The 16,924-nt window shown below is 33.7% G+C and overlaps 2 protein-coding genes and 1 long non-coding RNA gene across 3 annotated transcripts in view; 2 read left to right on the forward strand and 1 right to left on the reverse strand.

Annotated features, from left to right (window-relative positions):
• rab39bb (RAB39B, member RAS oncogene family b) overlaps positions 1-2,648 on the reverse strand; it is a 26,640-nt gene extending 23,992 nt beyond the window's left edge. Inside the window, exon 1 of the mRNA XM_024288378.2 lies at positions 2,469-2,648. The gene's annotated coding sequence lies outside the window, so the exon portion shown is untranslated. The remainder of the gene's footprint in view (positions 1-2,468) is intronic.
• zgc:162171 (uncharacterized protein LOC565931 homolog) overlaps positions 1-4,893 on the forward strand; it is an 18,767-nt gene extending 13,874 nt beyond the window's left edge. Inside the window, exons 3-4 of the mRNA XM_024288375.2 lie at positions 269-418; positions 4,060-4,893. Of these exons, the coding sequence (XP_024144143.1) occupies positions 269-418; positions 4,060-4,266 (357 nt within the window). The 3' untranslated portion in view covers positions 4,267-4,893. The remainder of the gene's footprint in view (positions 1-268; positions 419-4,059) is intronic.
• Positions 4,894-10,564: 5,671 nt separating this feature from the next.
• LOC112156178 overlaps positions 10,565-16,924 on the forward strand; it is a 7,717-nt gene continuing 1,357 nt past the window's right edge. Inside the window, exons 1-2 of the long non-coding RNA XR_002920929.2 lie at positions 10,565-12,423; positions 12,658-12,728. This is a non-coding gene — a long non-coding RNA (uncharacterized LOC112156178). The remainder of the gene's footprint in view (positions 12,424-12,657; positions 12,729-16,924) is intronic.

Raw genomic sequence — 16,924 nt, forward strand, 5'->3', positions numbered from 1 at the left:
ACGGTTCTAACTGTCTAACTGATTGGTTGAAAGCTTCTGTGGATTCAGGCTCTTGTCTTTATAAGTGATCAATTTTCACTGATCACACACAGACTCTGTTTCTGGGTTTTGCTCTGAGCTTCAGTAATCCGTGCAGCCTGGTTCCACTGAATGAACCCAAACACATCCGTGAACAAAGACCTGCTGAGGATCAGCTGCAGGCTTAGTCCTTCCTCCCATGTTATAATGGCTTTCTTTATCTCTCCTCTTCTTTTTTCCGTTTCTTCAGGTCGCCCTGAGTAACGGGAGACCGGTTCCAGCCGTCCTGTTGGCCAACAAGTGTGACCAACGCAGACACGGCTTGTGCCCCAAGCTGCCCAAACTGGAGAACTTCTCCAGGGAGTACGGCTTTGTGGGCTGGTATGAGACTTCCGCAAAGGTAAGATGTGATCTTTCTTTGACTTTTTGTCTGTTTTGTGTTTTTAACATTAAGTAAATTCTTTCAAACTAATTCCTAGGGGAGTAAGGAAAAATCGATATGGTGATATATCCCGATATTTCATTAACTTGTATCGATTAAAAGTATTGACGGTCATGTTTCTGGAAAGAATATGTTTTTTTTTTTCCCAATCGTTCCAAATTGTTTTTTTCCAAACCTTAAAAGCTGCATTTAGCAATGTTGGAAATAAACAGCAATTTATTTCCTCAATCATACTTTGAGAACCTCTTTAGTTAAGGGACATTCATACTATGTTTTTTTTTTTAATTCTAAAAGATATTTTGTTGTGGAAATCAGAAAATTGTCTGATTGTTTCCTTTAAGAACAAATATTTCTCAATTTGCCAAAATAAAAGCAGCATGAATTTGGTCGAGTAAAAACAACTTGTAGCCAAAATGAGATACAGTTGCAGTGCTTAACAATTTGATCATGAAATTAAAAGAATTGTACTGTTTTATTGCAATGAAAGATGCATTGGTATTCTGGTAGAGTTTTTTCTAAGTCATACTCTTTAAAAAAACAAAATTAAAAAAAGGTTCTGGCACAGTCCTGGGATATATCGTGATACGTATCAATCCGCCAGACTCTTGCCCTTACACACCCCTACTAAGTAAAAGGACCCAATCAAGTTCCATGAAAGCAATGCAGGAGATTCGTACAAAAAACATTAAAAAAAGTCATAAATCGTCAATTAAACCACGAAAATGCTATGAAAAGAATGCAACGGTGAGGGCAAAAGTGCTTTAACTCTATGGAACTGATGGACGCTTGAGGACATCATGCCGATTGGCTGTGAGATCGGCATAATAAAACTACGTCAAAAATAAACTTTAACTTATTTAATATGATGTGATTGAGATTTATTGAATGAAAGAGAAAAAAAATGTAATTATTTGTAGTTTTTGGACAAAAACAATCTTTTAGTCTAATAAAAAAGGAGGTAGATGAACGAGGTTGAGTACTCGCTTTAGGGGGCGGGGCTTTCAGCAATTAGGAAGCCGATCATTCATTTATTTTGGGACGGGAGCGACAGGATTTTTCCAGAACAGTGAGCGCCTGCATTGTCTAAAAATGAAGAAAACTCAGTGGTGCACATTGTGGGAAGGGGAGCTGTTCACCCTAAATACAGAGGAGGAGCCAGACACACCTCCACCTGTGAGTAGATTCCAACTGAGGAGAACACCTGCAATCCAACTGGATCAAACTACTTCAAAAGAGGTTTTTCTTTTATTTGTTTCCACTTACACAATTAAGAAAAATTTAGAAAAAAACTAGATAAAACTAATAAAAAAGGGTACAAAAAAACAGAATTTCTGGACAAATTTAAATTAAACAACAGAGTTTCCAGAAGACAAATTCAAATATTTTGTTTTTATACCTAATCTGTGATTTTCGCCAGGAAAAAATCGATTTAGCGAGATATCGTGATATTTCGTTTGGTGATACTTGTATCGATTTAAAATGCTGACGAGACAATATTTTTATATAATATATTTTATAAGCATCCTTCAGTGTCTTACTTTTGTTTTCCACCTAAACCCCTGACCACTAGTTGGCAGCACAAAAGTGAAGAAGTATTCTAGTACAGTCTTGATATATATCATGATATGTATCGTTTTGTGAGAAATGTATCGCGATATGTATTGTGTCGCCAGGCTCTTGCCCTAGTAATAACACAATAAAAAAACTTTAATCACCAGAATAAAAAAAGGTATTTTACTTTTTAAGACAACAAAACAGAAAAAAGTGATATATCAAGTACTTCATAAAGTTAGCATCAAAAACATTTTGTTAATGTTCGTTTTAAATCTTCATAAAAAAGATCTGTAGTGAGGATTTTTATCCAGTTCATTCATTCCATTACATTCTTGTTTGTCTTGTACAAATTTTAAGTGATCATTAAAGATTAAACCTTGAACCAAAGCAGTTATTTTACTTTGAAAATCCCCAGCTCTCGTCTTTATTTGGAATAAACCAAGGTTGTTCTTACCAGCATTTCTCTCAATGTCAATACCACCGTCACCTCCCTTCGCAGCTCCGTCTTCCACCTGGAGGCGGATGTGGGCTGTGAAGGGAGTAGATAATTCTGCAGATGGAGCAGTCCTCATCTGCTCTATGATTGACAAAACACGCACATTCAGGAATTAGTTTCAGTCCTATCAGAGTAAAGTTGAGCGGGGTCAGGATGACATTTTTCCGACAACCTCTTAGATAAATGTCACTGTGCTAACACGGGTCTACCCTCCGTTCCAGTGACAACATCCTCACCTTCTCCTCTGGCCAGGAGTCACTATGACAGAGTGACCTTAAACATCACAGATCCAAAAGCCAAACAAACAATTTAGCTCCTGGAAAATTACAAAAAAAAGACCAACCTGTCAGAAAGAGACAACCTCTGCTCCAAACAGCATTATTTCTGTGTTAGTTCAAAGGTCAGAAGCTCACTTTATCTCTACTTTAGTTTGCCTACATCAGATTTAGGTCTACCCAACAATTTTTCAAGTATTACATCTGGATTCAGAGTAACCACTGAGAAAATACAGATACATTGGTTTTGTACCTTAAAAAGTAAAAAAAAGTTTTTTATTTTTTACCATTTTTCCTAATTTTGACATCTAAATAACTATTACAATGCTTAGCATTACTTTTATAAATAGTTAAAGAATAGCTTGTATGGCAAAAAAAAAAAATGTTTTTATACATTTTGCTAAGAATGCTGAAAAGAAATCTATTCATATTTGGTTGAAGTAGAAATGTACTTAAAATACTCCAAAGCATACATATGTAAAATAATATATACAAAATGTTAATTGAATTTCAAATAAATTTTAAAATCTGTGGAGATGATTTGTATATGTATATTGAAGTTTTGTTATAAGTTGGACTCTTAGCTTATCGTAACATTATTTGTTCTGTTTTGATTTTCTTGGGTTTTTCTATTTATCTTTTTTTACTTTTAATTCTTTATTCTTTAGATGAAACATATTTAAGATAAAATTCTACCTTAATAAAGCCTTACATTGCTAAATTTGTGATTAAGTAAAAGAGCGAAAAAAATGTTACTTTTCATAATGGAAAGTTGGCATGTTTACTGACCCCTATTGGTTAAAATTTCAAACAGCCTAAGTATTAATCTGCAAAAAATTGAAGTCTTTTATTACCTGAGTTGTAAAGTATAATAATATAATATAACAATCACAGCCCAAATGTTAACATTTACAGTTTCCCCACAAATAGTCCAATTTTAAACAATAAAAAAGTGTAACTTTAAATAATAATTCTGTAATCTTCATAGAAAAAAATAATACTAAAACGTTTTAAAAACTAGATATTTAGCATTACCTGTGATTATGCTAGTGTGAATGCTGTAAGCTGAATTTGGCCGCTGAAGATGCTAGTGCTGATAGTTGAAGATGCTGAAATTGAGCAATAAGTCATAGCAAATATGTCTGTAAGAAACAGAAACAAAAGTTTAGACACACAGATCCAAAATATTCTGCACTAAAAAAGATAAAAAATGACTGGCCCATTTTTCCCTCCACAATCGCCCTCATCTTTTACCCTCAATCCCTTCTCCACAGGACAACACCAACATCGATGCCGCCATGGCGTGTTTGGTGAAAAGCATCATGTCCGTGGATGAGGAAAGAGCTCTGAAGGACGAGGCTGACAGGGAAGCAGAGGGAGGCGTAATCGTTCTGCCTCACTTTGACTACAACACCAAGGAGAAAGGCCTCGGCGGATGTTCTGGATGCTCCAGTAAACCCAAACATGACGGCAGCGACTGAGGCGAAGGTGGAGTTTAGACCACAGACTGACAAGAGAGTTCAGTTTTATATGTGAGATTCATCAAGTTTCATCTGATAGTGGCAGTTGTCATTATTTTTTAGTTTTTTCTTATAATCTAATTTCTTTATATATATTTACCTATTTATTTGATTTTTTTTGGTTGTAATTTTGTATATAGAAACATGTAAAAAGTTGGTTAGAAAAATGGGTCAAAAACACCAAAAATTCCAGCAAATGTTTGTCAAAAACTAAATAACAAGGGCAGAACGAGGACTGCAGAGCATGCAGTTAATTTTATAGATGTAAACGTTGTTTAATATAACTCCTAAGTGAGGGGATATGGCAAATTTTTTAAAAATATTTTGTACATTTTAAATAATTTCAATTTATATTTATTTATATTGCACCTTAACAAGAATGCAAACAAGGAGAGACTAAAGCAGGAGTCAGTAACCTTTAACAATAAAAGAGCCATTTGGACTAGTTTTCTATTGATCAAAACCTTGAAGAAGAAGGATTAGATTTACTTTAAGAAATTTGGAAAATTTATTACAATTTTTTTAAATAATAAAGATTAGTTATTAGTATTTTTGGCACGATCAAAAGCAAAAAAAGAAACTACCATCTCTCAAAATGTGATTTTTTTTTTCATTTTTACCTTTTAGTAGGTAAAAATGAGTAAAAATAGTAGATGCCGAATTAGCCAAAAAAGTTAGCTCGTTGCTTGATTGCTAGCTAAACTCCAAAATAGCCTAAAATGCCTCAGTAAACTAAATTACTCAAAATGTTAGTCTTTGGCTAAAATAAAACCTAAATTAGCCTAAAAAATCTCAGTAGATGACAAATTACCCAAAAACTTTAGCTTATCGCTAAATTTTTAGCTAAAATCCAAATTAGCATAAAAAACTCAGTAGAGACCAAATTAGGCAACAAAAAAGAGGCTAACTTGTTACTTAATTATTAGCTAAACTCCAAAATAGCCCAAAATTCCTCAGTAAACTAAATTACTCAAAAATGTTAGCCTTTGGCTAAAATAGAACCTAAATTAGCCTAAAAATCTCAGTAGATAACAAATCACCCCAAAACTTTAGCTTATTGCTAAATTTTTAGCTAAAATCCAAATTAGCATAAAAACTCAGTAGAGGCCAAATTAGGCAACAAAAAGGAAGCTAAATTCTTGCTTAATTATTAGCTAAACTCCAAAATAGCCAAAAATTCCTTAGTAAACAAAATTAAAAAAATTAAAAAGTCATTTTAAAGACACAGAAACTTTGAAAAATATCTGAAATATAAATGCACATTTGCTTTTTCCATGCTTATCACGATTTTGACTCTCTTTCAGTCAAACTCCACGCATAAATCTTTTCTGAGATTTATGCACAAATCACGTCAATTGAACGTATGTTGCAAGTTAAACCAACTTTGACGTATTTTCATACGCGAAAGTGTCTACTGTTGAAGATTGATCATGGAGGTGAACTCAATCTATGTGATTCCAAGTCTTGTATATCTCGAAATAGAGCCAGCTAAGTCTGGAGCCAGATTTAAGTTGTGGATACACAAAAAAATGCCTTAAAATGTAAGTTTTCTCACCGTTAAGCACCTTGTGTATTTAAGTGAAGTTGCTGTGTTTAATTTATATTGTCTGTTCCATTAATAAATTATTTAAACTGGATTTTTATTTGTTTCTGGATCAATATAAATAAATAAACATTCAGGTTTCTTATGGTGTGGCTTTTTCACTTAATGGCTCTGAGCACAGTGAAACTGGGTTGTTTTCATCTCGTTTTTCATTTAGTTTATCTCGCTTCAAGCAATGACTTTGGTAGGGAGATAGGAATGTACCACAGAACTTTTTATTAAAGGACACCAATATGAAGGTGCTGGAAAAGGTGCAACACCACCTCAGACAAAATGTCTATTTTTTTTTTTATTTAAGGTACAAATCAGTTTTTTTCAAGAATGAATTCCTATAGAAAGGACAAGTGTTTTTTTGTGTTTGTGTTATATTAACACATTTTAAATTTGACCTTTAGATTATTTGACACATGTTAAATTTATTCTTTTATTTATTCCTTTTAATCTTAATTATTTATTCTCTTTCCAACAATATTGTTCAGTAATTGTATTCAATTCTCTGTTGTTATATTATAATGAACACAATCCTTATTAAATTTAAGCTATAACTCATTTACATAATCTGCTTTTCTTGGTTCCACTCTGTAGATTTCTGTGGTTTATTTCCCAAAAGTAATGATCAGCTGCATTAGTTCTACTTAACAAGCTAAATAAAAAAAACTGCTAAAATAGTAAATAATTACTCCAAATGACCAGTAGTATTTGCTATAATCTTATATATATTCCTTAAGGAGAAAATATATATTTTAAGTTGAGGGAATCATAACAGTATTTAAATTTTACACATTTTAAAAATATATATTAATACAGTTTCTCTAATTTGGGGTTTACTTTGAGTTGTGCTGGTGTGTTTTTTTTCCTTTTTTCCTCAGTCGTCTTACATTACTGGGTTTGGTTATTTTAGTTTGGTGTTAGACCTTGGTAGTCTTGATTTTCCGGCTTTGTTTATTTGTTTTCTTCAGGTAGATTTTGACTAGTTGGGTCAGCAGTCTTCTTAAATTATATAATTTAGTTTCTAATTCCCTCTTTTTTTGTCTTTTTGTTTGGACCAAAGCACTAATTATTTGATTCTTGTTCTCTCATTTCAGGACACAGGATTTCCTTTATTTAATCAACTATGTTCCTTTTATTCTCATTAGTGTCCAGGTTTTGTTATTTCCCCCCTAAACCCAAGCCAGGTTTACCCATAGGGGATGTAACAGTTTATTTTACTAATAAGGTGCATTCTCACTGAATACAATTTGCGCGGCAACTTCGCTGCTCAAAACAAGCTGCTTCCAGACCGCCGCGCCTTTCAAATCACGCCGCGGGAATTCATTGATCGCTTCAATTTGCATCTGTATCATTGACTTAACATTGAAATCTGGCCGCATGAATCGCGTTCGGTGCAAATGCAGCTTAACATTTGTGTTATCACAACAAACAACACAGATGTGATGGCAGCAAAAAGTGATCAATCCATCATTATAGTCCAAATATGTGGAAACATGTTGAATTTAGCAGACCATACAGTCCATTTGGGGTATTTGATGTGGAAAAACAACAGTTATAAACTAAAACGTGAATGGATTTGACATTAATTCTTGTTTCTTTACACACATATTTAATTTACAATTGATTATCTTCCAAGAAATATAAGGAATCTGGAAAATTTCACCTACACTGTTCAGTTCCAGGTATTTATCTCTCTGTCATACTGGCTGAATTTTTGGTTAAAAATGTCCTTTATCGAATTTAGGACAGAGAATTGGATCGTTTAAAATGAAATTTTCACACATGCATTGTAAATCTGTTATGGAACCAGCAGGAAATTGATTTGTACCACGGACCATCGACATGATAAACACATAAAATTACATTACAATTTCTACACACATCAATTACAAAAAAAAAGGACAAAGATTACGGTGTTTTTTATTCTTAAATCAACCTAAACCAACAGAATCAGGCAAATTAAACTGAAATATTCCTCAGGATTACAACAATTTGTAATCATAGACTAAAACGACCATAAAGTCAGTGGATTTATTATCTATTATCATTCTGGAGGTGCTAATTATGTATGTAAAAAAATGTTTTAATGTTTAAAGGAATCAAAATCCAAATGTTACTGTTTTATTTATTTATATTTTATTTGCAAGATTTATTTTATTTATTTATTGTTTATTTTTAATAAACAATAAACTTTTAATTTTGAACACCTGACATAATTGCGTCTGACAATAGAAGAAATTAACAATCAACAGAAATAAATCTTTTTTTCCCTTTTTTTAAATCATTCAAAGAGAAATTTTCAGCCAAAAGCTCATCTAAGAGCTGACGAGCAGCAATCACCTTTCCAGATGAAGAAAACAAATCAATAGTGATGTATTAACCAAAGATGCCATTTATTTAGCTAGCCTCATGCAGCCTTCTCTACACTTGAATTCACATTAAATGAGCCACAAATACCATTTTAGACACGCACCCCTTCAGAATGTTATAGATAATCTCCATATATCTGCACCAACACATTAACATATCTGTATTTTATAACCTGCTCAATTTTATTGAGTTTTTCTCGTTTGTTTTAGATTCCATTAACACAACCAAACGCCACTTTTATTTTTCAGTCTCCGTCTGCTGCATGTTTTCCTCCTTCTTTCCTTTTGTCATCCTCAGGGCTTCACCTACGTGCTCCTGTCACACTTCTTCTTCACTTATCCCACCTATACCTGCCAGACTACTGATGATTAGCAGCTATTGTATTTAAAACTAAAAACACATTTCCAGACTATTAGTGACCTCCAAACACATTAATGTGATGAAATTGTGTGCATGAAATAGATCTATTTTTGGATTTTTTTTACTGTGATATAGAAAAGTAATCAATTACCCATCAGTGAAATATGAAGTTGAAGATCCACTCTAATAAAAATTGTGTTTCTTAACATGTTCTTGTCCATTTTTAAACATATGTAAAGAAAATTAAGCTCAAAATAACATTTCCGAGTATTTCTTTATTCAAATAGTTGTGAATCAGAAGCAGATGATAACAATATTTTTGTGAAAAAGCTGACGTATTTCTTAGAAAGTCAAATTATAAACTCCGATTCCTCCACTTACAGACAAACAGATTGGATGGATCACATGTCGGCAATAAGTCTGACTAGATGGTGCGACTGTAGGCGGCCGCCTGTTAGCCCCGGAGTGTATAAAAAGGGGGCAATTCTGATAGGCCTCACTATTGCAATCTACATTCATGACTGCTGCAACAATTTGCTAAAAAAAATGGGAGGCGGGCGTGAAATCTTGAAGATTGTACTGTTGTCTCCCCATCTCGCTGTGGCAGTTGTGACCGTAGCATCAAATTGGCTTGATTTTGGATTTTTTTTAAGTGACATAAAAAAAACAAAAAAAAGATCAAAAGATGATTGGAATGAAGCTGTTGACAACTCTGCAGTCGAATATTGATTTTTCCTTGAATTTTCCTAGGATATGATGCATGCAGTGCACATTTTTATCATTGAGTTGCTATTTACTTTATGCATAACGTAACAAACATTGTGACTTGATTCAGGCCAGATGCTTTTTCCAGTCATTTTTTAATCTGTGGTCCCCCTGCAGCATCAAGAAGCGCCAAAGCAGCGGGGCGTGAATGTTTTGTTCTTCCTGACAGCTGTAGAACTGTAATGTCTATTTAACAGCTCCAGAAACAAAAATTGTCCCTCTGCAGCACTTCTTTACAGAATTACCAGACAGCACACAATTAAACTACAGAATACCTTCTGTTTTCTTCTGCCCATCCCTTATTCATGCAGATACAAAAAAATGTCAAAAGAGATCCAGTTAATGACAAAAATAATATTATCAGCTTTGGAAAACATTATTGACCCTGAATATATATATTATTGATGAATTTTTTGAAAAAAGTGCACATTTACATATGTTGTGCACAAAAATTCCAATACTGTAAGTTATTTCTCAACATCACCTGATGCAAACAAGATTTAAAGAAAAAATAAACTTTAATTTTTTCAGGTTTTTAGGGTTAATTCCCCCCCAAAAAAGTGCGATAGTACCACTTTCAAATACATTTTTGAGTGTAAAACATGTGAAGGTCATTCCAGAGTTGTCGGACATTTCACATCCCACTCATTATTTTTTAAATAATAAAAACGCTAAAAAAAAATGTCATTTCTGAAAAAAGTTACCTATCTTGAGACCAAATCTACAAAAAATAAGATAAAAGAAACCTTAAAATGTGTTTTAAAAGTACCAAATAAGTCTGGTATAGCCCATAAAATGCAAATTATCCTACCCCTTCCATGTCCAAATTTAAACAAAATAATTAAAGTTTCATATAAAATTAATTTTCTGCTAATATTTCTTTCTGGGTTGTAATTGTGGGAACATTTGTTTGATGAAAGCAAATATTTCTAATTATTGTAATATATTTTTTTTGGCAATGTAACAGAGGAGAATCACATAACTTGCTGGATTTGACATCAAACAGTTTTCCAAAAAAACTAATAGAGCAAAAATTTTCTACTCACTTCTACAGTGTCATATTTTTACAGCATTAACTTAGACTGATTGTCTCACTCCATGCAACCCTGTTACACACATAATCAGAACAAGACAATTATTACTTTTTTTTTTTTACACTTTTTACGTAAGTAAGTTTGTCTTCTTGGTCATCTGTAACAGCCAGATAAACAACTCACTCGTAAGAGAAAGTTATTAGTTCAGATTTGCAACTCTGCTGTTACCTGCTTTTTATTTAGTTCTCTGTGCTTCTGTCTGGTGCAGTGGACCACACCTCTGGCTCGACTAGCATCTCAGAGTGGGAGAGATTCCACGTGGATCATCTGTGCTCCTGTTCTTGGGAATGGACCAAACCTCTGGCTCGGCTCGCATCTCGGCATGGGAGGGATTTTGGGTGAATAATCTATGCTCTTGTTCTTGGCCGTGGACCAAGCCTCTGGCTCAACTAGCATCTCAGAGTGGGAGAGATTCCACATGGATCATCTGTGCTCCTGTTCTTGGGAATGGACCAAACCTCTGGCTCGGCTCGCATCTCGGCATGGGAGGGATTCCGGGTGGATCATCTATGCTCTTGTTCTTGGCCGTGAACCAAGCCTCTGGCTCAACTAGCATCTCAGAGTGGGAGAAATTTCAGGTGTATCATCTGTGCTCTTGCTCTTGGCCGTGGACCACGCCTTTGGCTTGACTTGGATCTCAGAGTGGGAGAGATTCCGGGTGGATCATCTATGCTCTTGTTCTTGGCCGTGGACCACGCCTCTGGCTCGACTAGGATCGCAGAATGGGAGAGATTCCAAGTGGATCGTCTGTGCTCTTGGTCTTCACCGTGGACCACGCCTCTGGCTTGTCTCGCATCTCAGGGTGGGAGAGATTCCAGGTGGATCATCTGTGGTCCTGTTTTCACCGTGGACTCCGCCTCTGGCTCATCTTGGCTGTGGACCTGTGGCTTTTTTTTGTTTGTTTTTTTAGGAGTTTTTCCTTACTAAGAAGGACAGTCTAAGCAGTTTAGCTTAATCTGTTTATCTTAGTTTAGTTTAGCAACCAGCTATTGTTTTCTTTTATGGCTGATTTTCTGTTTTTGTATAACTACTGGTGTGAAGCCCAATGAGACGATTTTTTTGTGATATTAGGCTGTATAAACAAAATTGAATTGAATTTCTAAAGGGTTGCACCAAAGTTTGTAGAAACCAAATACATAAAGCAATAAAAATGGTACGATAGTCTAGTTTATTAGTAGCAGAAAATCGGAAAAGAATCATGAATTTTGAGGCCCAAATGTTCTCTAGTTCTGAAATGACCTGTATTTTATACAAGGTAAATTTCTATTTTGAAAAATGAATGGTTTTATAGCTGCATTTAAAACATCGGCAGGTTTTGACACCTCACATCTTTGAGGTGACACTACAAGCCCTCATGGTCGCAGAAGTAAAGATGAAATATGAAAACTTTTCAGCGAAAAACGACTGATTCATATTTGGGTTTTTCTTTGAAGTAGCCTCCGTTTTGCAGTCATTTTCTTGGTCTTGCATCCCTCCCCTCTCCTCCTCCTCCTCCCTTGTTCTCTACCAGTCTCTCTCCTCCTGATGGAGGAGGAAAATCCATTAAAGCTCCAGCCTCCCTCCTCTTTCTCACTTACACAGCCTGCTGTTTCTCTTTTTTCCCGCGTGAGTCTTTTTAGATCTCCACGGCGCACTGCTAGCAGAGGTTACCGGGTGTTCCTCTGACACAGGCAGGCTGGAGGATCTGCCGAATGAGACGATGTGATTTTCCTCCATCCTTGCAGAGAAGGAATGTACCGTTTTGTCTTTTTTTTTTTATTGCTGTTTAGTTCGGAAACCTGTTGCATCTTTGAAGGCTGACCACAGCATACATTTTGCACCAAAGAAAACCATTTATGGGTCAATTTTTTTTCCAGTTTCTTTGAACATATCTTTATCTAAATGTGGATCATCTCAATTGAGGATTTAAGCGTCTTCTGGAACTTACAGTACAAGGTAATAGCAAAAAATATGGTCTGACGAAACATATTCATGTACTTTAACCAGTGTTTGTGTTTTTGAGGAGACATATTTCATCTCTTTATAGTTTTCTTATGTATATAATGCATACATAGTGCATAGTTTCTGGGTTGAATCTCTTCCAAACTATATCCTGCTGCACAATGAAATAAAATGATCTAATTTAAGCATTCAAACGTCTCTCAATTTGCAAATGTCTTCTGTCTCCAGTGAATCCACCGTGAAGATGGCTGCTGTAAGGGTCTTCATCAGCCTACTGCTGATTGTGCACTATGCCAGAGGTGAGCAACCAGTTTGCCAAGCCGCCATGGCAACCAAAGTTGGGGCTTGGCAAACACCTCCACCCCCTTCAGCTTTTCAAGTTTCCCTTAATATTGAAAAGAGCTTCTTCGTATCGGTGATGCATAATTAACTGTATTTGTAAGATCAAAAAGAAGTCGGTGACAAAAATTTGCATCTAAGCGACATGAGCTATAAAGTGCTTTATGTAACTTGGAAGTGGAAGGTAAACAAGATGTTTTCTGAGGCGAGGGCTTTTCAGACAGACGGAAAATCTTTTTGGTAAATAGTGGAGAAGAACCGTGGGATTTTGTTCAGAGGTTCAATATGGGTGGCTTTGTTCAGTCGGTCTGTGTGGGAAAACTGAAAGAAAACGGGATGTGAATAAGAAAAAAAATCATGATTCTTACGCAGACTGACAGAATCTGTGATCTCAAATTCTGGATAAGTTCTGATTTTTTAATTAAATAAACAAAAAAGAGATTTTATAAGACATTTTGTTGGATTTTATTTTTCAACAGAACATAAATGTACTAAAAAATGTCTAAGAAATCCGCAACATGTCTAAAAACGTTTGGGATAGGGGCATCTTTACCGTTTTTATCTTCTTTATCCCTTCGTAGCCTAAGGCCTTTTTGAAATTATTTTCTACTTATTTGATTAATTAATCTTTAAATTAGTTTTTTGTGGCAATGCGTGGTTTATTTAACTTTTTATTTAGACAAATTAAGAAACTTTTCTCATTTTCTATTGTGACCTAGGAAAAAGCTTTTGAGAAAGAAAAAAAAATGAAATACAGGAGACACAAAGAAGTAAAAAACAGGTTAAAAGAGCAGAAACACAGACAATCATTCCAATATTTAAAATAATACATTTAGTAGAATCATCAAACTAGGTTACAGCAACATTTTTTCTTTAGAATGATCATCAAGATTCCTTTTAAAACGGTTTTTGCAAAAAAAGAGTCCATTCTACGCCATTTTTGTAACTTATTCCAGTCTCTTCGTGCTGCTGACTTAAAGGATAAAGAACCCAAAGAGGAGTTTTATTTAGAATCGGTTATGGAGAGCTGGCATTGTACACGGGAGATGAAATGTGCAAAAGTTGGCTCAAATAAGGAGGTGAAATAGGTTTAAATCTACAGGAATCTGTGGATGTTAAGTCCATTTTAGTGAGAGTACAGTGTTGGGATGCAAATCAAATGGCAGAATAGTGAGGAGGTTACTTTTTTCAGCAAAAGTTAATTATCTGATCTGTAAATGACAGATTGATCTCCATTTTTTTATTTTCTTTTTTTACTTACATATTTTTGATTATATTACACAATAATTCCACAATGAACTTGAATCACAAAGATTTAGACTTAAAACGTTTTTTTTTGTTTTATAGCAAAAGTTTAATATGTAGAGACAAAATAAAAATGTATACATCCAAAAAATAAACAAAGACAAGGTCATAACATTGAGAGAAATGTCTAAAAAAGCAAAAACAATAGGATTTATTCCAAAGGGTATCACAATTGTGCATCAAAAAATCTTGTTATGTTTATTTTAATTCAAATATTGTGAAGTTAAAAACTTTTTGATACATTTATGTTAAATTTTAAATGAAAACAATGTTTGTGTCATCGTAAACAGATGATGTTGTTGGCAAATGTACTGATTTATTCAGGAGCTATGAGGGTTAAAGGCTGAGAACACAGCAACCATCCAACCATAATACGCTTTTCCAATTAATCCTCACCCACAGGACATGGCAGCTCCTCTTGATCGCGTTCAAAAATGGTTTTGTCTTCATGAATGTTAATCTTGGCTTGACCCTGGTTTCTGGAAGTTTCTCTAGAGTCCACACATCCAGTCAAATCCCTCATACAGAGAGATTTCTCCAAAATCTGTTTTTCCATGAATCAGAGAGCCTCTTTCACCTTTAATTCTGAGAGACTTGGCATCCTTATTAAAAAATCTATTAAAAATCCTGCCATTTTTAGACGTTTATTTTCTTTGTTCCATCCACTGTGAGACTTGTGACAGGGATCACATTAAAAAGTGTCTCTGGCTTTAAGCGTTTCTCATGTTATCTTGTTTCTTTTGTGAATAGAACAACAATACATTTGGTTTAAATGTCATTTAGTTTTTATTTTCCAAAACTGGAGAAAAATGGGTCAAAATTTGGGATTCAAATCATTTCCTTTGACTTTCTTTTACTGTACAAGAACTGTAAACACTTATTTTTGGTATTTTGTTCTCTACCCTCAAGAATCAACTGGATTCAAAACCATTTTTCATGCATCATCTGGAAATCTCACATGTTCATACAAAATGCCATGACACACCATTGGATCTTTTTTTTGAATGTTTGATGCTTTTGTCCTTGAATCTTTTTTGGGGTCCATGTTTTTTATCTTTTCTGCCACCTGGCAGTTTGCTTTTAAAGCTTCTGCAGGGACATTGCAGAACTACAGGGAGATCCAGGAAGGACTTTCAAACCGTGACATGTAGGCTTAGATTACTGCCTCAGCAATGGATCATGTTGAGAGGCTCTGAGAAAGGTTAAAGGGATGTATAAATCAATGCCTGTCTGGACATGAGGAAAAATAAGGGTTTCTGGTCAAATCAGGATCAGCTAAAGTGAAAAAAAAATCAGAATTTGAAAAAAGAAAAAGGAAAAAATCTGAACAACAGTTTTAAAATCAGAAATATCGGCTAAGTTGAAAAAATAATAAAAATTTGAGAAAATAAAACAAGTAAAAAAGCAGGTTTTCAATATTTAAAAAGAAGAATTTGGGAATTCAAACAAAATATATAAAATACATAGAAAATATATATTCTGAACTTAAAAGAAATTGTGAAATTGAAGAAAAAAAAGTGAAAATGTGAAAATAATTTTGTTTATTTTAACAAATATATTCTAAATATAAAATAAATATTGAAAATAAAATAATTAAAAATAAATTTAAATTTTTTTAACAAATATATTGTATGCATTAAATAAATATTAAAAAGAAAAAAGAAAATAACATGAGTTAATCATAAAAATAATATGTTGAACTTGAAAAAAAGAACATTTGAAAAGAAAAATTGTAAAATAAAATGTATATTTGAACAAATATACTCTAAGCATGCAATAAATATTTAGAAAAATAAAATTTGTAAATGAATCTCACATTTTAGACAAATGTATTCTAAACATGAAACAAATAATGAAAAAAACTGAACATTCTTAAAGTTATAGACAATTTGAATATAAAATTTGTAAATTTGAAAATTGAATCTTTAAAATAAAAAAGAATGGATGACACAGGTTCTAAAAGCAGACACTTTTTAGTTTGTTTGTTATATTTTATTTATTTTTTTCCAGAAAAATGACATCACTATATTCTCCATCCCACTATGTCAAGCATGGTTGCTAATGGGCTTAAAGCCCCGTCCCAACAGAGAATAGGGGCTCAACTCTGAAAACAAAAATTTTGAACTGAAATTGTGAACCGAGGACTGAAAACGAGAGATGGAGAATAAAAAAATTAGAAAAAAACACAATAGTATCTTTTACAAATTTAAAAAAGGGAAGCAACTTTTAATTTATAGTTTTTTATTTTGATTTAAAATGTACAATGTGTTGTCTTTTTAAAAAATATCATTAATTCATTTAATTTTAAATAGGTTTATTTCAAATTTATTTTTTTTCTTACATTCTTAATATTCCTTCAATTTTTCAATGTGTATTTTTTCAAATTTTAAAGATTTTTTTTCCTAATTTAAAACCTGTTTGTTTCGTTCACTTTAAGCTGATATAGCTTCATAAAAGTGTATTAGAACACCATGTAGCAAACCTCACCAACCAGAAACAATCCGTCTACTTTATTCTTTTAAACAAGCATTATTTTGCATGAGACACGTCATTATAGAAACAGTTGATTCTAATAGTTAGGAACCTCCACGACAGAATTATAAAAATATATTCCTCAGTCTGCTCATCCCGCCCATCTTAGGAATCTACACATCTTTAAAAAGCTTCCAGAGCAACACAGTGGTGTCACATTAGAGCAAGAAGGTAATTGGTTTTTATTTGGGTTGGCAGCATGCTCTCACAGAGAGAATTGATTGCTGATTCTTAATTAGTTTGATTGCAGTATGCAATCAAACTATTGTTCTTCTGTTTTCTTATTAGTTTGATTGCAGTATGCAATCAAACTATTGTT

The sequence above is a fragment of the Oryzias melastigma genome, linkage group LG18 (assembly GCF_002922805.2).
Source record: "Oryzias melastigma strain HK-1 linkage group LG18, ASM292280v2, whole genome shotgun sequence".
NCBI classification, from domain to species: Eukaryota; Metazoa; Chordata; class Actinopteri; order Beloniformes; family Adrianichthyidae; genus Oryzias; species Oryzias melastigma.